Source organism: Salmo trutta, chromosome 33 (assembly GCF_901001165.1).
Source record: "Salmo trutta chromosome 33, fSalTru1.1, whole genome shotgun sequence".
Lineage (NCBI taxonomy): Eukaryota > Metazoa > Chordata > Actinopteri > Salmoniformes > Salmonidae > Salmo > Salmo trutta.
The window spans coordinates 38,715,703-38,728,505 of record NC_042989.1 but is presented as its reverse complement, the minus strand read 5'-3'; the positions used below and the strand labels follow the sequence as shown (position 1 = coordinate 38,728,505).

The following is a 12,803-nucleotide window of genomic DNA, read 5'->3' as shown; positions in this document are numbered from 1 at the left end:
CAGTCTCAAGTCAAAATTAAACGGTCATTCATTTTGCTCAAACATCACATTTCAAAGTTGTTGCAAACGTCAAATTTCAAAGTGTTTACGGTTAAGTTTTAGGTATGAACTCAAAATGCTTCAGTACTCAGCAGTCGCGTTCTGTGAGCTTGCGTCGCCTACCACTTTGCGACTGAGCCGTTGTTGCTCCTAGATCTTTCCACTTCACAATAACAGCACTTTCAGTTGACCGGGGCAGCTCTAGTAGGGCAGAAATTTGACTAACTAACTTGTTGGAAAGGTGACATCCTATGACGGTGCCACGTTGAAAGTCACTGAGCTCTTCAGTACGGGCCATTCTACTGCCAATGTTTGTCTATGGAGATTGCATGGCTGTGTGCTCAATTTTATTTACCTGTCAGCAACGGGTGTGACTTAAATAGCCAAATCCACTAATTTGAATGGGTGTACACACACCGTATAGCAAGCACTTACACACAGCATAACACACAGTCAGAGGCCTCAGCCAGAGGATTGGAAATGTATGTTTATTCAACAGACTAACTCTGTACATTATTGAAATGTAAAATAAAGCAAATTCTTCAATTACACCATTGCTTGATAGTCTCTTTTGAATTTTTTGTCTCAGTCTAATCAAGTAGTTGAAGTAATTGAGTTATTCTGTGTCAGTCAAGTAGTATTTAACTAGTTGAATTGAAAACAGTAGCACCGCAGACACACTACCGGCCACCAGATGGTGCTGTTTTACTAAAACCTGAGATTACGCATAAAATAAATTAAACAAATGATTTCAATAAAACTCTATCACTCAACATAACCACTAAATAAAATCACAATTTCTGCTAGTAAAAGGCTAATTAAATTAATGTGTATAAAATATACATTTAGGAAATTATATTAAATTTAACACACAAATATTGGCTCTTTTACACACAAATACAAGATGTTGACTTATTTGATAAAGGTATATAACAGGCATCATTACAGATATTGAATTGATCATAGGTCATTTGTATTTGATATGCAGTGAGGTCTGAAAATGATTGACATCCCTTGAAAAAGATCATCAACAGTTACTGTATGTGGTGTGTGTGATTGGTCTGGTCAGTTCTCGCGGCCTCAGCGACACTTTCCTCCAATCAGAATCAGTGGCCTCCTGACCTATTTCACAATGCACCATGGTGGCTATGGGGGGGTGGGGGGGGGACCGAACTAGGATTGTTTCCTAGGTCAAAGTGCTGGTAGCCAGGTAGGCTTCAGATCAGGGCTTCATCTTAATAGTCTTTTCCTCTTCACTGATCTAAAACTAGTGGACAGGTGAAAGCAGACCCTCAACATCCACTATATTGTTCTGAGTTCTCAGCTCAGTAAGGATGAGAGACAGGAGACAAGGAGATGAAGCCCCTTTACACTTCTGAGATCCACCCATGTGTGCGTTGGGGTAAGAGTTCCAAACTGATTAGGGTTCTGATTCCATTCCAAACTGATTAGAACAGCCGTTTCCTCAGACTGAGACAAAGGAATTTAATGGCATAAATTTGGAACAGATTATCCTTCTCTCTCTCTGCTTGCTATCCTATTCTTTTCCCCCTCCGTCTCTCCCCTCTTCTCTCTCTCTCCTCTCCTCTGCATGTATTCTCTCTCTAGTTCTGTTCGTCTTACACTACGACAGCCCATGGAGTGAAGGTGCCTGGCTCTGCAGGGGGGCACTGGAACCAAAACAACAACAACAGATCAGTGTGTGTCTCCATAGTTTTATTCTAGGACTGTTAGAGATGTGATGAACATGCATACCAGTTTGGTGAAGCGGTCCTCGCAGGTGTTGCGTATCCTCTCGGGTGTGGCCGGGCTGTCCAATCTGAAGGGCCCACTAAGGCCTGACTCCTTCCTGGCAGCGGTGATGGCATCTTTGATGGCAAAAAACACTGAGGCCGCAAGGAAGAGAGGAGGCTCACCTATCGCCTAGATAGAGAGAGAGAAAGGAGTGTTAAGGACGATAAATTAAACTGGGGTCTCACAAGAATAGAAAGAGGGCTTCCTTCACAATAAGAGTCCCTACCTTGGAGGAGAAGATGGCCTTGTCGTTGGGTGCATCTCGGAGCAGAGACACTGTGAGGTCAGTGGGGATGTCTCCAAAGGCGGGGATCTTGTACATGCCTGGTCCTCGTGTGAACAGGTATCCCTCAGGAGAATACTTCAGCTCCTCCAGGGTGTACAGACCCACACCCTGCATAAAGCCCCCCTCTACCTGTCCTATGTCCAGAGCTGGGTTCAGACTATTCCCCACATCAATGACGATGGACGTATGCATGTTCTAATGGAGAGATGGAGGATATTGGTTTGAGTCCTAAAATCTCTCAATTATGCATGAAAAGTGTGAAACACACACTAGCACATCACTCCATGTACTTACCTTGTGGCTGCCGGTCAGACAGTCTATCTCCACCTCAGAGCAGGCCACTCCATAACTGAAGTAGTTGAAAGGACGACCTGTGTTGGTCTCAAAGTCATAACCAAGGTCTGGAGTCCTGAGGAAGACATAAATAAACAGTTAATTACACCAAGAAATCTTCCTGGTGATTTTCAGCTCCAGTTGTGCCATTTAGCAACATTGTAGCCTAGCTAGCATTTAGCCTATCAATCGAAATGATGTAGTCTAGCAAGCATGTGTAGCCTACCTAGCATTTAGCAACATTCTAGAACAGCTAGCATTTAGCCTAGCTAGAAATGGCAGATTAGCTAGCATTTAGCAGCATTGTAGCAAGATAGCAACGAGCTATGGTAATTTATTGTATTGCCTCACAGGAAAACTATTTTGAAGAAAAAAAACATGAATCATTCATTTATTGTTAAAACGGGTTAGGTAGTAATAAACTCTGTGTTTATTTTTTTCTGTCTGTGTTCCAGCTAACGTACTTGTAGAATCCATTGGCAGACAGATTGACCCGGTCAAAGTATGCAGCATTCACCTGAAAACAGACAATGAGTAATTGATTAAAACACATGATGTTTAAAAGGAAGGGCATGCTGGGTTAAAGGCCCGATTCAACCATTTTTATCTCAATATCAAATCATTTCTGGATAACAATTACATACCTTACTGTAATAGTTTTCCATTAAAAATATACACTACCGGTCAAAAGTTTTAGAACACCTACTCATTCAAGGGGTTTTCATTATTTTTACTATTTTCTACATTGTAGAATAATAGTGAAGACATCAAAACTATGAAATAACACATATGGAATCATGTAGTAACCAAAAAAGTGTTAAACAAATTCTTCAGATAGCCAACCTTTGGGGTCGGGGGATTGTGGAGACCAGGTCATCTGACGCAGCAGTCCATCACTCTCCTTCTTGGTAAAATAGCCCTTATTTTTTTTTTTCTACTGCATCATTGATTGTATATTGTTTTACTCCATGTGTAACTCTGTGTTTTTGTATGTTGTCGAACTGCTTTGCTTTATCTTGGCCAGGTCACAATTGTAAATGAGAACTTGTTCTCAACTTGCCTACCTGGTTAAATAAAGGTGAAATAAAAAAAATTAATAAAAATGTAACAGGGTTGGTTATGTTTCCACTTGCCTCTAAAGAAATGTGTATTTAATGTTCAAGCATTCTTATTGGTTGGTTCAACTCTGATGACAATAAGGTGTGTTGTGATTGGCCCCGCTTGCAGATAAGGGGAGATCGCGAACGCCAGGTCTTCCCAGTATGAAAATGTGATGCAAGGGGTAGATCATGTTCTGAATACTGTTTTATATTTTATATTTTACAATATGTACAAGTTTGCTGTACGTTACTGATTTATACATGTGTGGGTATATGGTACCTGTTAGGGATTGAGGGGCTTTCTGGGATGTGCTTTGGCATATGATTGCTGTAGATAAGTGTGTTAGCTAGCAGACACCGACGTAATGGTCACATAAGCCCACTGCTAACACAGTTGTCTTCATGCTACAGATTTTGCCATCGACAGCCATCAATACCGTTAAGCCCTGCACAACTAACGTGCTGTTTCCCATTTAACAACATAAATAAATGATGCTCAACTGGGACCACTGGCTGATGTGATTTATTAGGAGAAAACACAACGCAAGGAGAGTACGATATACATCTGTTACACATACACAGTCTGGAGGTGTGTTGGGTCATTGTCCTGTTGAAAAACAAATGATAGTCCCACTAAGCCCAAACCAGATGGGATAGTGATATTTATAGTGATATTTTTGGAACCAAAAATCTCAAATTTGGACTCCAGACCAAAGGACAAATTTCTACCGGTCTAATGTCCATTGCTCGTGTTTCTTGGTCCAAGCAAGTCTCTTCTTCTTATTGGTGTCCTTTAGTAGTGGTTTCTTTGCAGCAATTCGACCATGAAGGCCTGATTCACACAGTCTCCTCTGAACAGTGGATGTTGCTTGAACACTGTGTAGCATTTATTTGGGCTGCAATTTCTGACGCTGGTAACTCTAATGAACTTATCCTCTGCAGCAGAGGTACCTCTGATTCTTCCATTCCTGTGGCGGTCCTCATGAGAGCATATTTCATCATTGCGCTTGGTTTTTGCAACTGCACTTGAAGAAACTTTCAAAGTTCTTGAAATGTTCTGGATTGACTGACCTTCTTGTCTTAAAGTAATGGACTGTCGTTTCTCTTTGATTATTTGAGCTGTTCTTGCCATAATATGGACTTGGTATTTTACCAAATAGGTCTATCTTCTGTATACCAGCCCTACCTTGTCACAACACAACTGATTGGCTCAAACGCATTAAGAAGGAAAGAAATTCCACAAATTAACTTTTAAGAAGGCACACGTGTTAATTGAAATTCATTCCATGTGACTACCTCATGAAGCTGGTTGAGAGAATGCCACGAGTGTGCAAAGCTGTCATCAAGGCAAAGGGTGGCTACTTTGAAGGATTACAATTTTTATTTTGTTTAACACTTTTTTGGTTACTACATGATTCCATATGTGTTATTTCATAGTTTGGATTTCTTCACTATTATTCTACAATGTAAAAAAAATAACCTTGACTGGGTAGGTGTTCTAAAACTTTTGACCGGTAGTGTACACTACCGTTTTTTTAGTTAAAACACTTTCCCATGCCCGAATTGGAGGGATCTAATGGGTAGGATATGTAACGTAAAAATTAGTAGCTATTGGCAGAGAGGTTTGGAACTATCTTTGTTATTGGTCTATTAACTTATATCGCCTGGTAATGTCACTAGGCGAGCCAAAACTCCACCCATGCAAAACCTGCTGATTAGAAGCTCCTGTGTAAATTGTATTTTCAACCAACAACTATCAGGATATAGCACTTTTTTCATACTTTACAATGCTAGTTTCATCAGCTGTTGCACAATATATGATACAAAACACAGGAAAATAACTGAATTTTGACTGCATTGGGCCTTTAAAGATGAGCAATGAAACCATCCAATCAGAAATAAGACTGTACATGATTGACAGGTACTGACCCAGTCCTCCCAGCATCCTTTGGGATTCTTGGTCTTGTAGGGTTCTAGACGGTGGAGTAGGATCTCACACGCATTCTAGAGAGAGAGAGAGATAGGTTAGAAGATTGGATGCAGTAAAAATTGGATGCAGTAAAGGATATTGAAAGTAGCAGGTGAGTGTGTGTGTGTGTCTGTCTTACATGCACAGCGGCTCCATTGAGGTCGGAGGAAGCAGAGGCAGCAGTAGGGCTGGTGTTGGGAACAGTGTTGGTGCTGGTCTCTGTGATGTGGATCTTACTGCTGGGGATACCCAGGGTCCTACTGGCCACCTGACACACACACACACACACACAAATATGTGGATGTATTTAATTATCCAGTGAATAACTAGTGTAGTAGTTTAAATACCAGCTCTATAGAGATAGCTCTGTTTCCACTAACTTCTCTATTGATTCTTTGTCGACATTTAGAAAGTTTGCACAGAAAATAGATGCGACAATTGCCAGTTTAACGTAATGACGTAACACCAGCAACGAAAAACATTTTCGCAAAAAACCTACAGTGGTTGAAATGTTTCTATTACTTATTTAGGCAAATTGTGTATTAATAAATGAGTGACAGCCTGTGTACCCCACCTATCAGTTTCATGTTTCAGGTAGCCCATGAAAGCCAGCATGGACTAAATGCAATAACTGACTAATATTCTAATAATTCTCCTCTGCCAACATAGCGCCAAGGTCCGTGCCATGATGAAATTTACACTCCTATACATCTGAAATAACTGGGTGTTGAAACTTGCATCCAGCCGACCAGAAAATCAATTCAAGCATTCTTGAAAGTCAGGACAATCATTGTCCTGCAAAGAAACATTATTTGTATATTTACATGTTTTTATTTTGCAAGCAGTAGGCATATTATATTTAAAATAGCAGCCAGCCCCCCCGCCCTACAGGCGGTAAATCATTGGATCTGATTAATTTGATCAATCTGTGAGGCCTGTAACCATAGAAATAACATATATTTATGCTTCTTAACCCTCCTGCTGTGTTCCGGTCGAATTAGACCGATTTACAAGTTTTCTCTCGGCAAAAATGTAGTACATTTAATCTGATTGTCGTAAGGTTCCATGACTTTGTCCACACAGGGCATCTGAACACACAAAATACATTTTGATGAATTTCATTACATTTTTGGATGTTTTAACTTTTGTACACCTGTGGTGTTCCCGGTCAATAATGACAGCTCGTTAGAAATGAATGGGTGAGACTACAATTAGTGTATAAAATTGAGTTCAGGCACATGCCCATTCATCAGATGGACACACTTCCTCTCCTAGACCCCCACGTGCATGTGTGTTTGCACACACACACACACACACACACACACACACACACACACACACACACACACACACACACACACACCCCTTCTTAGCTTCCATGGCAACCCCCCCAGAGGAACCTTTCCCCAATAGAATCTTTCCCTCATGGGAACCACACCTGTTGTCATTCTCACAAACAACCGCAATATTGTTTCAATAATATATTGATTTTTTTCTCTCAGCTCTGGTATATAAAGCTTTTTTGAGGCCTTGCTCACAAATCATTCTGTGGCAGCACAATGACCAAACGATATACTGTATGTGAGGCTCTTGATCAATTCTTTGATCATGACACTGGTGAGGAGGAGAGAGTCCTTGTTAAACTTTGACACAAAGTAGTCTGTGATAAATAGCACAATATGTTTAATCTGAGTATTTGTTATAGTCAAAATAATCCATACATGATGCTTTTTTTTTACTCCAAAACGAGTTGTATGAGCTCAGGTCAATGAGGCCTACAGGCGATAAATAGCAAATAGAAGTTCAAAATTTGTAATGTTCACAAGAACTTAAGTTAATAAAAAAAATCTAACACAACATGAGGTGATAATATATGTATTATTATGGATTTATAATCAGCTATAATGGGGCGGTCATTTTGGACCCGGAACACAGAATGAATTAACATGAAACGAACACAACAGGAGGGTTAATAAGCCGATGTTAACTTCCCATCTGGTTATTTTCATCACAGGTCATTGTCACCATCATTTACATAACCTAAAAGCCTATGGGTTTCCTACTGAACATTTTTTATTTACATATGCAACTGGGGCCATGACTTCACTTACCCCCGCACATCTTCAAAATTATTAGTCAATCATCCTCTATTCGAAAAACACTGTTTCCATCGTCATTTGTCGCAATAAGGAAAGTTCGACATAAGAAAAAACATTCACTCTTGTGGAACGGGACAAAGTTGAAGAAATGTCTCTTATATCTGCCGTTTCCATTACAAACGTCAAAACAATGTTGGGCGATATTGCGTTTGTTGATTAAACCTGGATCAATGGAAACCTGCCTAATGTCTGTCTACCTGTCGTTTTAGGGCCCTGTGTTTTGCGAAATCATGTGACACAGCAACATTCTATCCTGCATTTTAAATCATGTGACACAGCAACATTCCATCCTGCATTTTAAATCATGTGACACAGCAACATTCTATCCTGCATTTTAAATCATGTGACACAGCAACATTCTATCCTGCATTTTAAATCATGTGACACAGCAACATTCTATCCTGCATTTTAAATCATGTGACACAGCAACATTCTATCCTGCATTTTAAATCATGTGACACAGCAACATTCTATCCTGCATTTTAAATCATGTGACACAGCAACATTCTATCCTGCATTTTAAATCATGTGACACAGCAACATTCTATCCTGCATTTTAAATCATGTGACAGCAGCATTCTATCCTGCATTTTCAATCATGTGACACAGCAACATTCTATCCTGCATTTTCAATCATGTGACACAGCAACATTCTATCCTGCATTTTAAATCATGTGACACAGCAACATTCTATCCTGTATTTTAAATCATGTGACACAGCAACATTCTGTTCTGCATTTTAAATCATGTGACACAGCAACATTCTATCCTGCATTTTAAATCATGTGACACAGCAACATTCTATCCTGCATTTTAAATCATGTGACACAGCAACATTCTATCCTGCATTTTAAATCATGTGACACAGCAGCATTCTATCCTGCATTTTAAATCATGTGACACAGCAGCATTCTATCCTGCATTTTAAATCATGTGACAGCAGCATTCTATCCTGCATTTTCAATCATGTGACACAGCAACATTCTATCCTGCATTTTAAATCATGTGACACAGCAACATTCTATCCTGCATTTTCAATCATGTGACACAGCAACATTCTATCCTGCATTTTAAATCATGTGACACAGCAACATTCTATCCTGCATTTTAAATCATGTGACAGCAGCATTCTATCCTGCATTTTAAATCATGTGACAGCAGCATTCTATCCTGCATTTTCAATCATGTGACACAGCAACATTCTATCCTGCATTTTAAATCATGTGACACAGCAACATTCTATCCTGCATTTTAAATCATGTGACACAGCAACATTCTATCCTGCATTTTCAATCATGTGACACAGCAACATTCTATCCTGCATTTTAAATCATGTGACACAGCAACATTCTATCCTGTATTTTAAATCATGTGACACAGCAACATTCTATTCTGCATTTTAAATCATGTGACACAGCAACATTCTATCCTGCATTTTAAATCATGTGACACAGCAACATTCTATCCTGCATTTTAAATCATGTGACAGCAGCATTCTATCCTGCATTTTCAATCATGTGACACAGCAACATTCTATCCTGCATTTTAAATCATGTGAAACAGCAACATTCTATCCTGCATTTTAAATCATGTGACACAGCAACATTCTATCCTGCATTTTAAATCATGTGACACAGCAACATTCTATCCTGCATTTTAAATCATGTGACACAGCAACATTCTATCCTGCATTTTAAATCATGTGACACAGCAACATTCTATCCTGCATTTTAAATCATGTGACACAGCAACATTCTATCCTGCATTTTAAATCATGTGACACAGCAACATTCTATCCTGTATTTTAAATCATGTGACACAGCAACATTCTGTTCTGCATTTTAAATCATGTGACACAGCAACATTCTATCCTGCATTTTAAATCATGTGACACAGCAACATTCTATCCTGCATTTTAAATCATGTGACACAGCAACATTCTATCCTGCATTTTAAATCATGTGACACAGCAACATTCTATCCTGCATTTTAAATCATGTGACACAGCAGCATTCTATCCTGCATTTTAAATCATGTGACACAGCAACATTCTATCCTGCATTTTAAATTATGTGACACAGCAACATTCTATCCTGCATTTTAAATCATGTGACACAGCAACATTCTATCCTGCATTTTAAATCATGTGACACAGCAACATTCTATCCTGCATTTTAAATCATGTGACACAGCAACATTCTATCCTGCATTTTCAATCATGTGACACAGCAACATTCTATCCTGCATTTTAAATCATGTGACACAGCAACATTCTATCCTGCATTTTAAATCATGTGACACAGCAACATTCTATCCTGCATTTTAAATCATGTGACACAGCAACATTCTATCCTGCATTTTAAATCATGTGACACAGCAACATTCTATCCTGCATTTTAAATCATGTGACACAGCAACATTCTATCCTGTATTTTAAATCATGTGACACAGCAACATTCTGTTCTGCATTTTAAATCATGTGACACAGCAACATTCTATCCTGCATTTTAAATCATGTGACACAGCAACATTCTATCCTGCATTTTAAATCATGTGACACAGCAACATTCTATCCTGCATTTTAAATCATGTGACACAACAGCATTCTATCCTGCATTTTAAATCATGTGACACAGCAGCATTCTATCCTGCATTTTAAATCATGTGACAGCAGCATTCTATCCTGCATTTTCAATCATGTGACACAGCAACATTCTATCCTGCATTTTAAATCATGTGACACAGCAACATTCTATCCTGCATTTTCAATCATGTGACACAGCAACATTCTATCCTGCATTTTAAATCATGTGACACAGCAACATTCTATCCTGCATTTTAAATCATGTGACAGCAGCATTCTATCCTGCATTTTAAATCATGTGACAGCAGCATTCTATCCTGCATTTTCAATCATGTGACACAGCAACATTCTATCCTGCATTTTAAATCATGTGACACAGCAACATTCTATCCTGCATTTTAAATCATGTGACACAGCAACATTCTATCCTGCATTTTCAATCATGTGACACAGCAACATTCTATCCTGCATTTTAAATCATGTGACACAGCAACATTCTATCCAGTATTTTAAATCATGTGACACAGCAACATTCTATTCTGCATTTTAAATCATGTGACACAGCAACATTCTATCCTGCATTTTAAATCATGTGACACAGCAACATTCTATCCTGCATTTTAAATCATGTGACAGCAGCATTCTATCCTGCATTTTCAATCATGTGACACAGCAACATTCTATCCTGCATTTTAAATCATGTGACACAGCAACATTCTATCCTGCATTTTAAATCATGTGACACAGCAACATTCTATCCTGCATTTTAAATCATGTGACACAGCAACATTCTATCCTGCATTTTAAATCATGTGACACAGCAACATTCTATCCTGCATTTTAAATCATGTGACACAGCAACATTCTATCCTGCATTTTAAATCATGTGACACAGCAACATTCTATCCTGCATTTTAAATCATGTGACACAGCAACATTCTATCCTGCATTTTAAATCATGTGACACAGCAGCATTCTATCCTGCATTTTAAATCATGTGACACAGCAACATTCTATCCTGCATTTTAAATTATGTGACACAGCAACATTCTATCCTGCATTTTAAATCATGTGACACAGCAACATTCTATCCTGCATTTTAAATCATGTGACACAGCAACATTCTATCCTGCATTTTAAATCATGTGACATACATTAGCAACATTTTATCCTGTATTTTAAGCCTTATACAGAAATGAGAACTACACCGAATAAATTAGAGCAACTGAATGAGGATAGTGCTGGACCACCTGACATAAAAATAAAGGTACAGTTAGATTAAAAAAAATTATTTAAATAAAAGGTTAAAATCCAGGCCTTTCACATTATAGCGTAAAACACAGGGCTTTATTATTTATGCGAACCATTGTTGTCTTGGTGTCCTGCTTGCCCCATCTTGGTGTGTTAGTGTCCTGCCTTCGCCATCTTGGTGTGTTAGTGTCTTGCCTTCACCATCTTGGTGTGTTAGTGTCCTGCCTTCACCATCTTGGTGTGTTAGTGTCCTGCCAGCACCGTCTTGGTGTGTTAGTGTCCTGCCTTCACCATCTTGGTGTGTTAGTGTCCTGCCTTCACCGTCTTGGTGTGTTAGTGTCCTGCCTGCACCGTCTTGGTGTGTTAGTGTCCTGCCTTCACCGTCTTGGTGTGTTAGTGTCCTGCCTTCACCGTCTTGGTGTGTTAGTGTCCTGCCTTCACCGTCTTGGTGTGTTAGTGTCCTGCCTGCACCGTCTTGGTGTGTTAGTGTCCTGCCTGCACCATTGTTTGTTTTATGTGTAACTCTGTGCTGTTGTTTGTGTCGCACTGCTTGGCTTTATATTGGCCAGGTCTCAGTTGTAAATGAGAACTTGTTCTCAACTGGCCTACCTGGTTGAATAAAGGTGAAATAAAAAATAAACAAATATTGGTGTGTTAGTGTCCTACCTGCACCATCTTGGTGTGTTAGTGTCCTACCTGTACCATCTTAGTGTGTTAGTGTCCTACCTGCACCATCTGGTGTGTTAGTGTCCTACCTGTACCATCTTGATGTGTTAGTGTCCTACCTGCACAATATTGGTGTGTTAGTGTCCTACCTGCACCATCTTGGTGTGTTAGTGTCCTACCTGTTCCATCTTGATGTGTTAGTGTCCTACCTGCACAATATTGGTGTGTTAGTGTCCTACCTGCACCATCTTGGTGTGTAGACCCTGTCCCATCTCAGTCCCTCCGTGAGTCAACAGCACGGAGCCGTCTGTGTAAATATGAGCCAACGCACCGGCCTGAAAAGTATACACAAATAAAAATATGTTGATCACACGCAAACAACTCAGCCAACATAATTCACACACACACACACACACACACACACACACACACACACACACACACACACACACACACACACACACACACACACACACACACACACTGACCTGGTTAAGGAAGAGAGCGGTGAAGCTGATGCCGAACTTGGTGGGGACGACAGACAGCCCTCGCTTAGTCCAACGGTGGTCCCTAAACACACACAGGACGTCATGACGCAGACACTGGTGCCTAGCAGCCTGAA

At 39.6% G+C, this 12,803-nt stretch overlaps 1 protein-coding gene across 3 annotated transcripts in view; it reads right to left on the bottom strand.

Moving 5' to 3' along the window:
* Positions 1-507: 507 nt before the first annotated feature.
* xdh (xanthine dehydrogenase) overlaps positions 508-12,803 on the bottom strand; it is a 50,517-nt gene continuing 38,221 nt past the window's right edge. For all 3 annotated transcript variants that reach the window (XM_029730888.1, XM_029730890.1, XM_029730891.1), the window contains 9 exons: positions 12,670-12,751; positions 12,421-12,516; positions 5,661-5,789; positions 5,482-5,556; positions 2,917-2,969; positions 2,414-2,528; positions 2,060-2,314; positions 1,795-1,962; positions 508-1,709 (listed from right to left, as the gene is read on the bottom strand). In XM_029730888.1, coding sequence (XP_029586748.1) covers positions 1,659-1,709; positions 1,795-1,962; positions 2,060-2,314; positions 2,414-2,528; positions 2,917-2,969; positions 5,482-5,556; positions 5,661-5,789; positions 12,421-12,516; positions 12,670-12,751 — 1,024 coding nt within the window. In that variant the 3' untranslated portion in view covers positions 508-1,658. The remainder of the gene's footprint in view (positions 1,710-1,794; positions 1,963-2,059; positions 2,315-2,413; positions 2,529-2,916; positions 2,970-5,481; positions 5,557-5,660; positions 5,790-12,420; positions 12,517-12,669; positions 12,752-12,803) is intronic.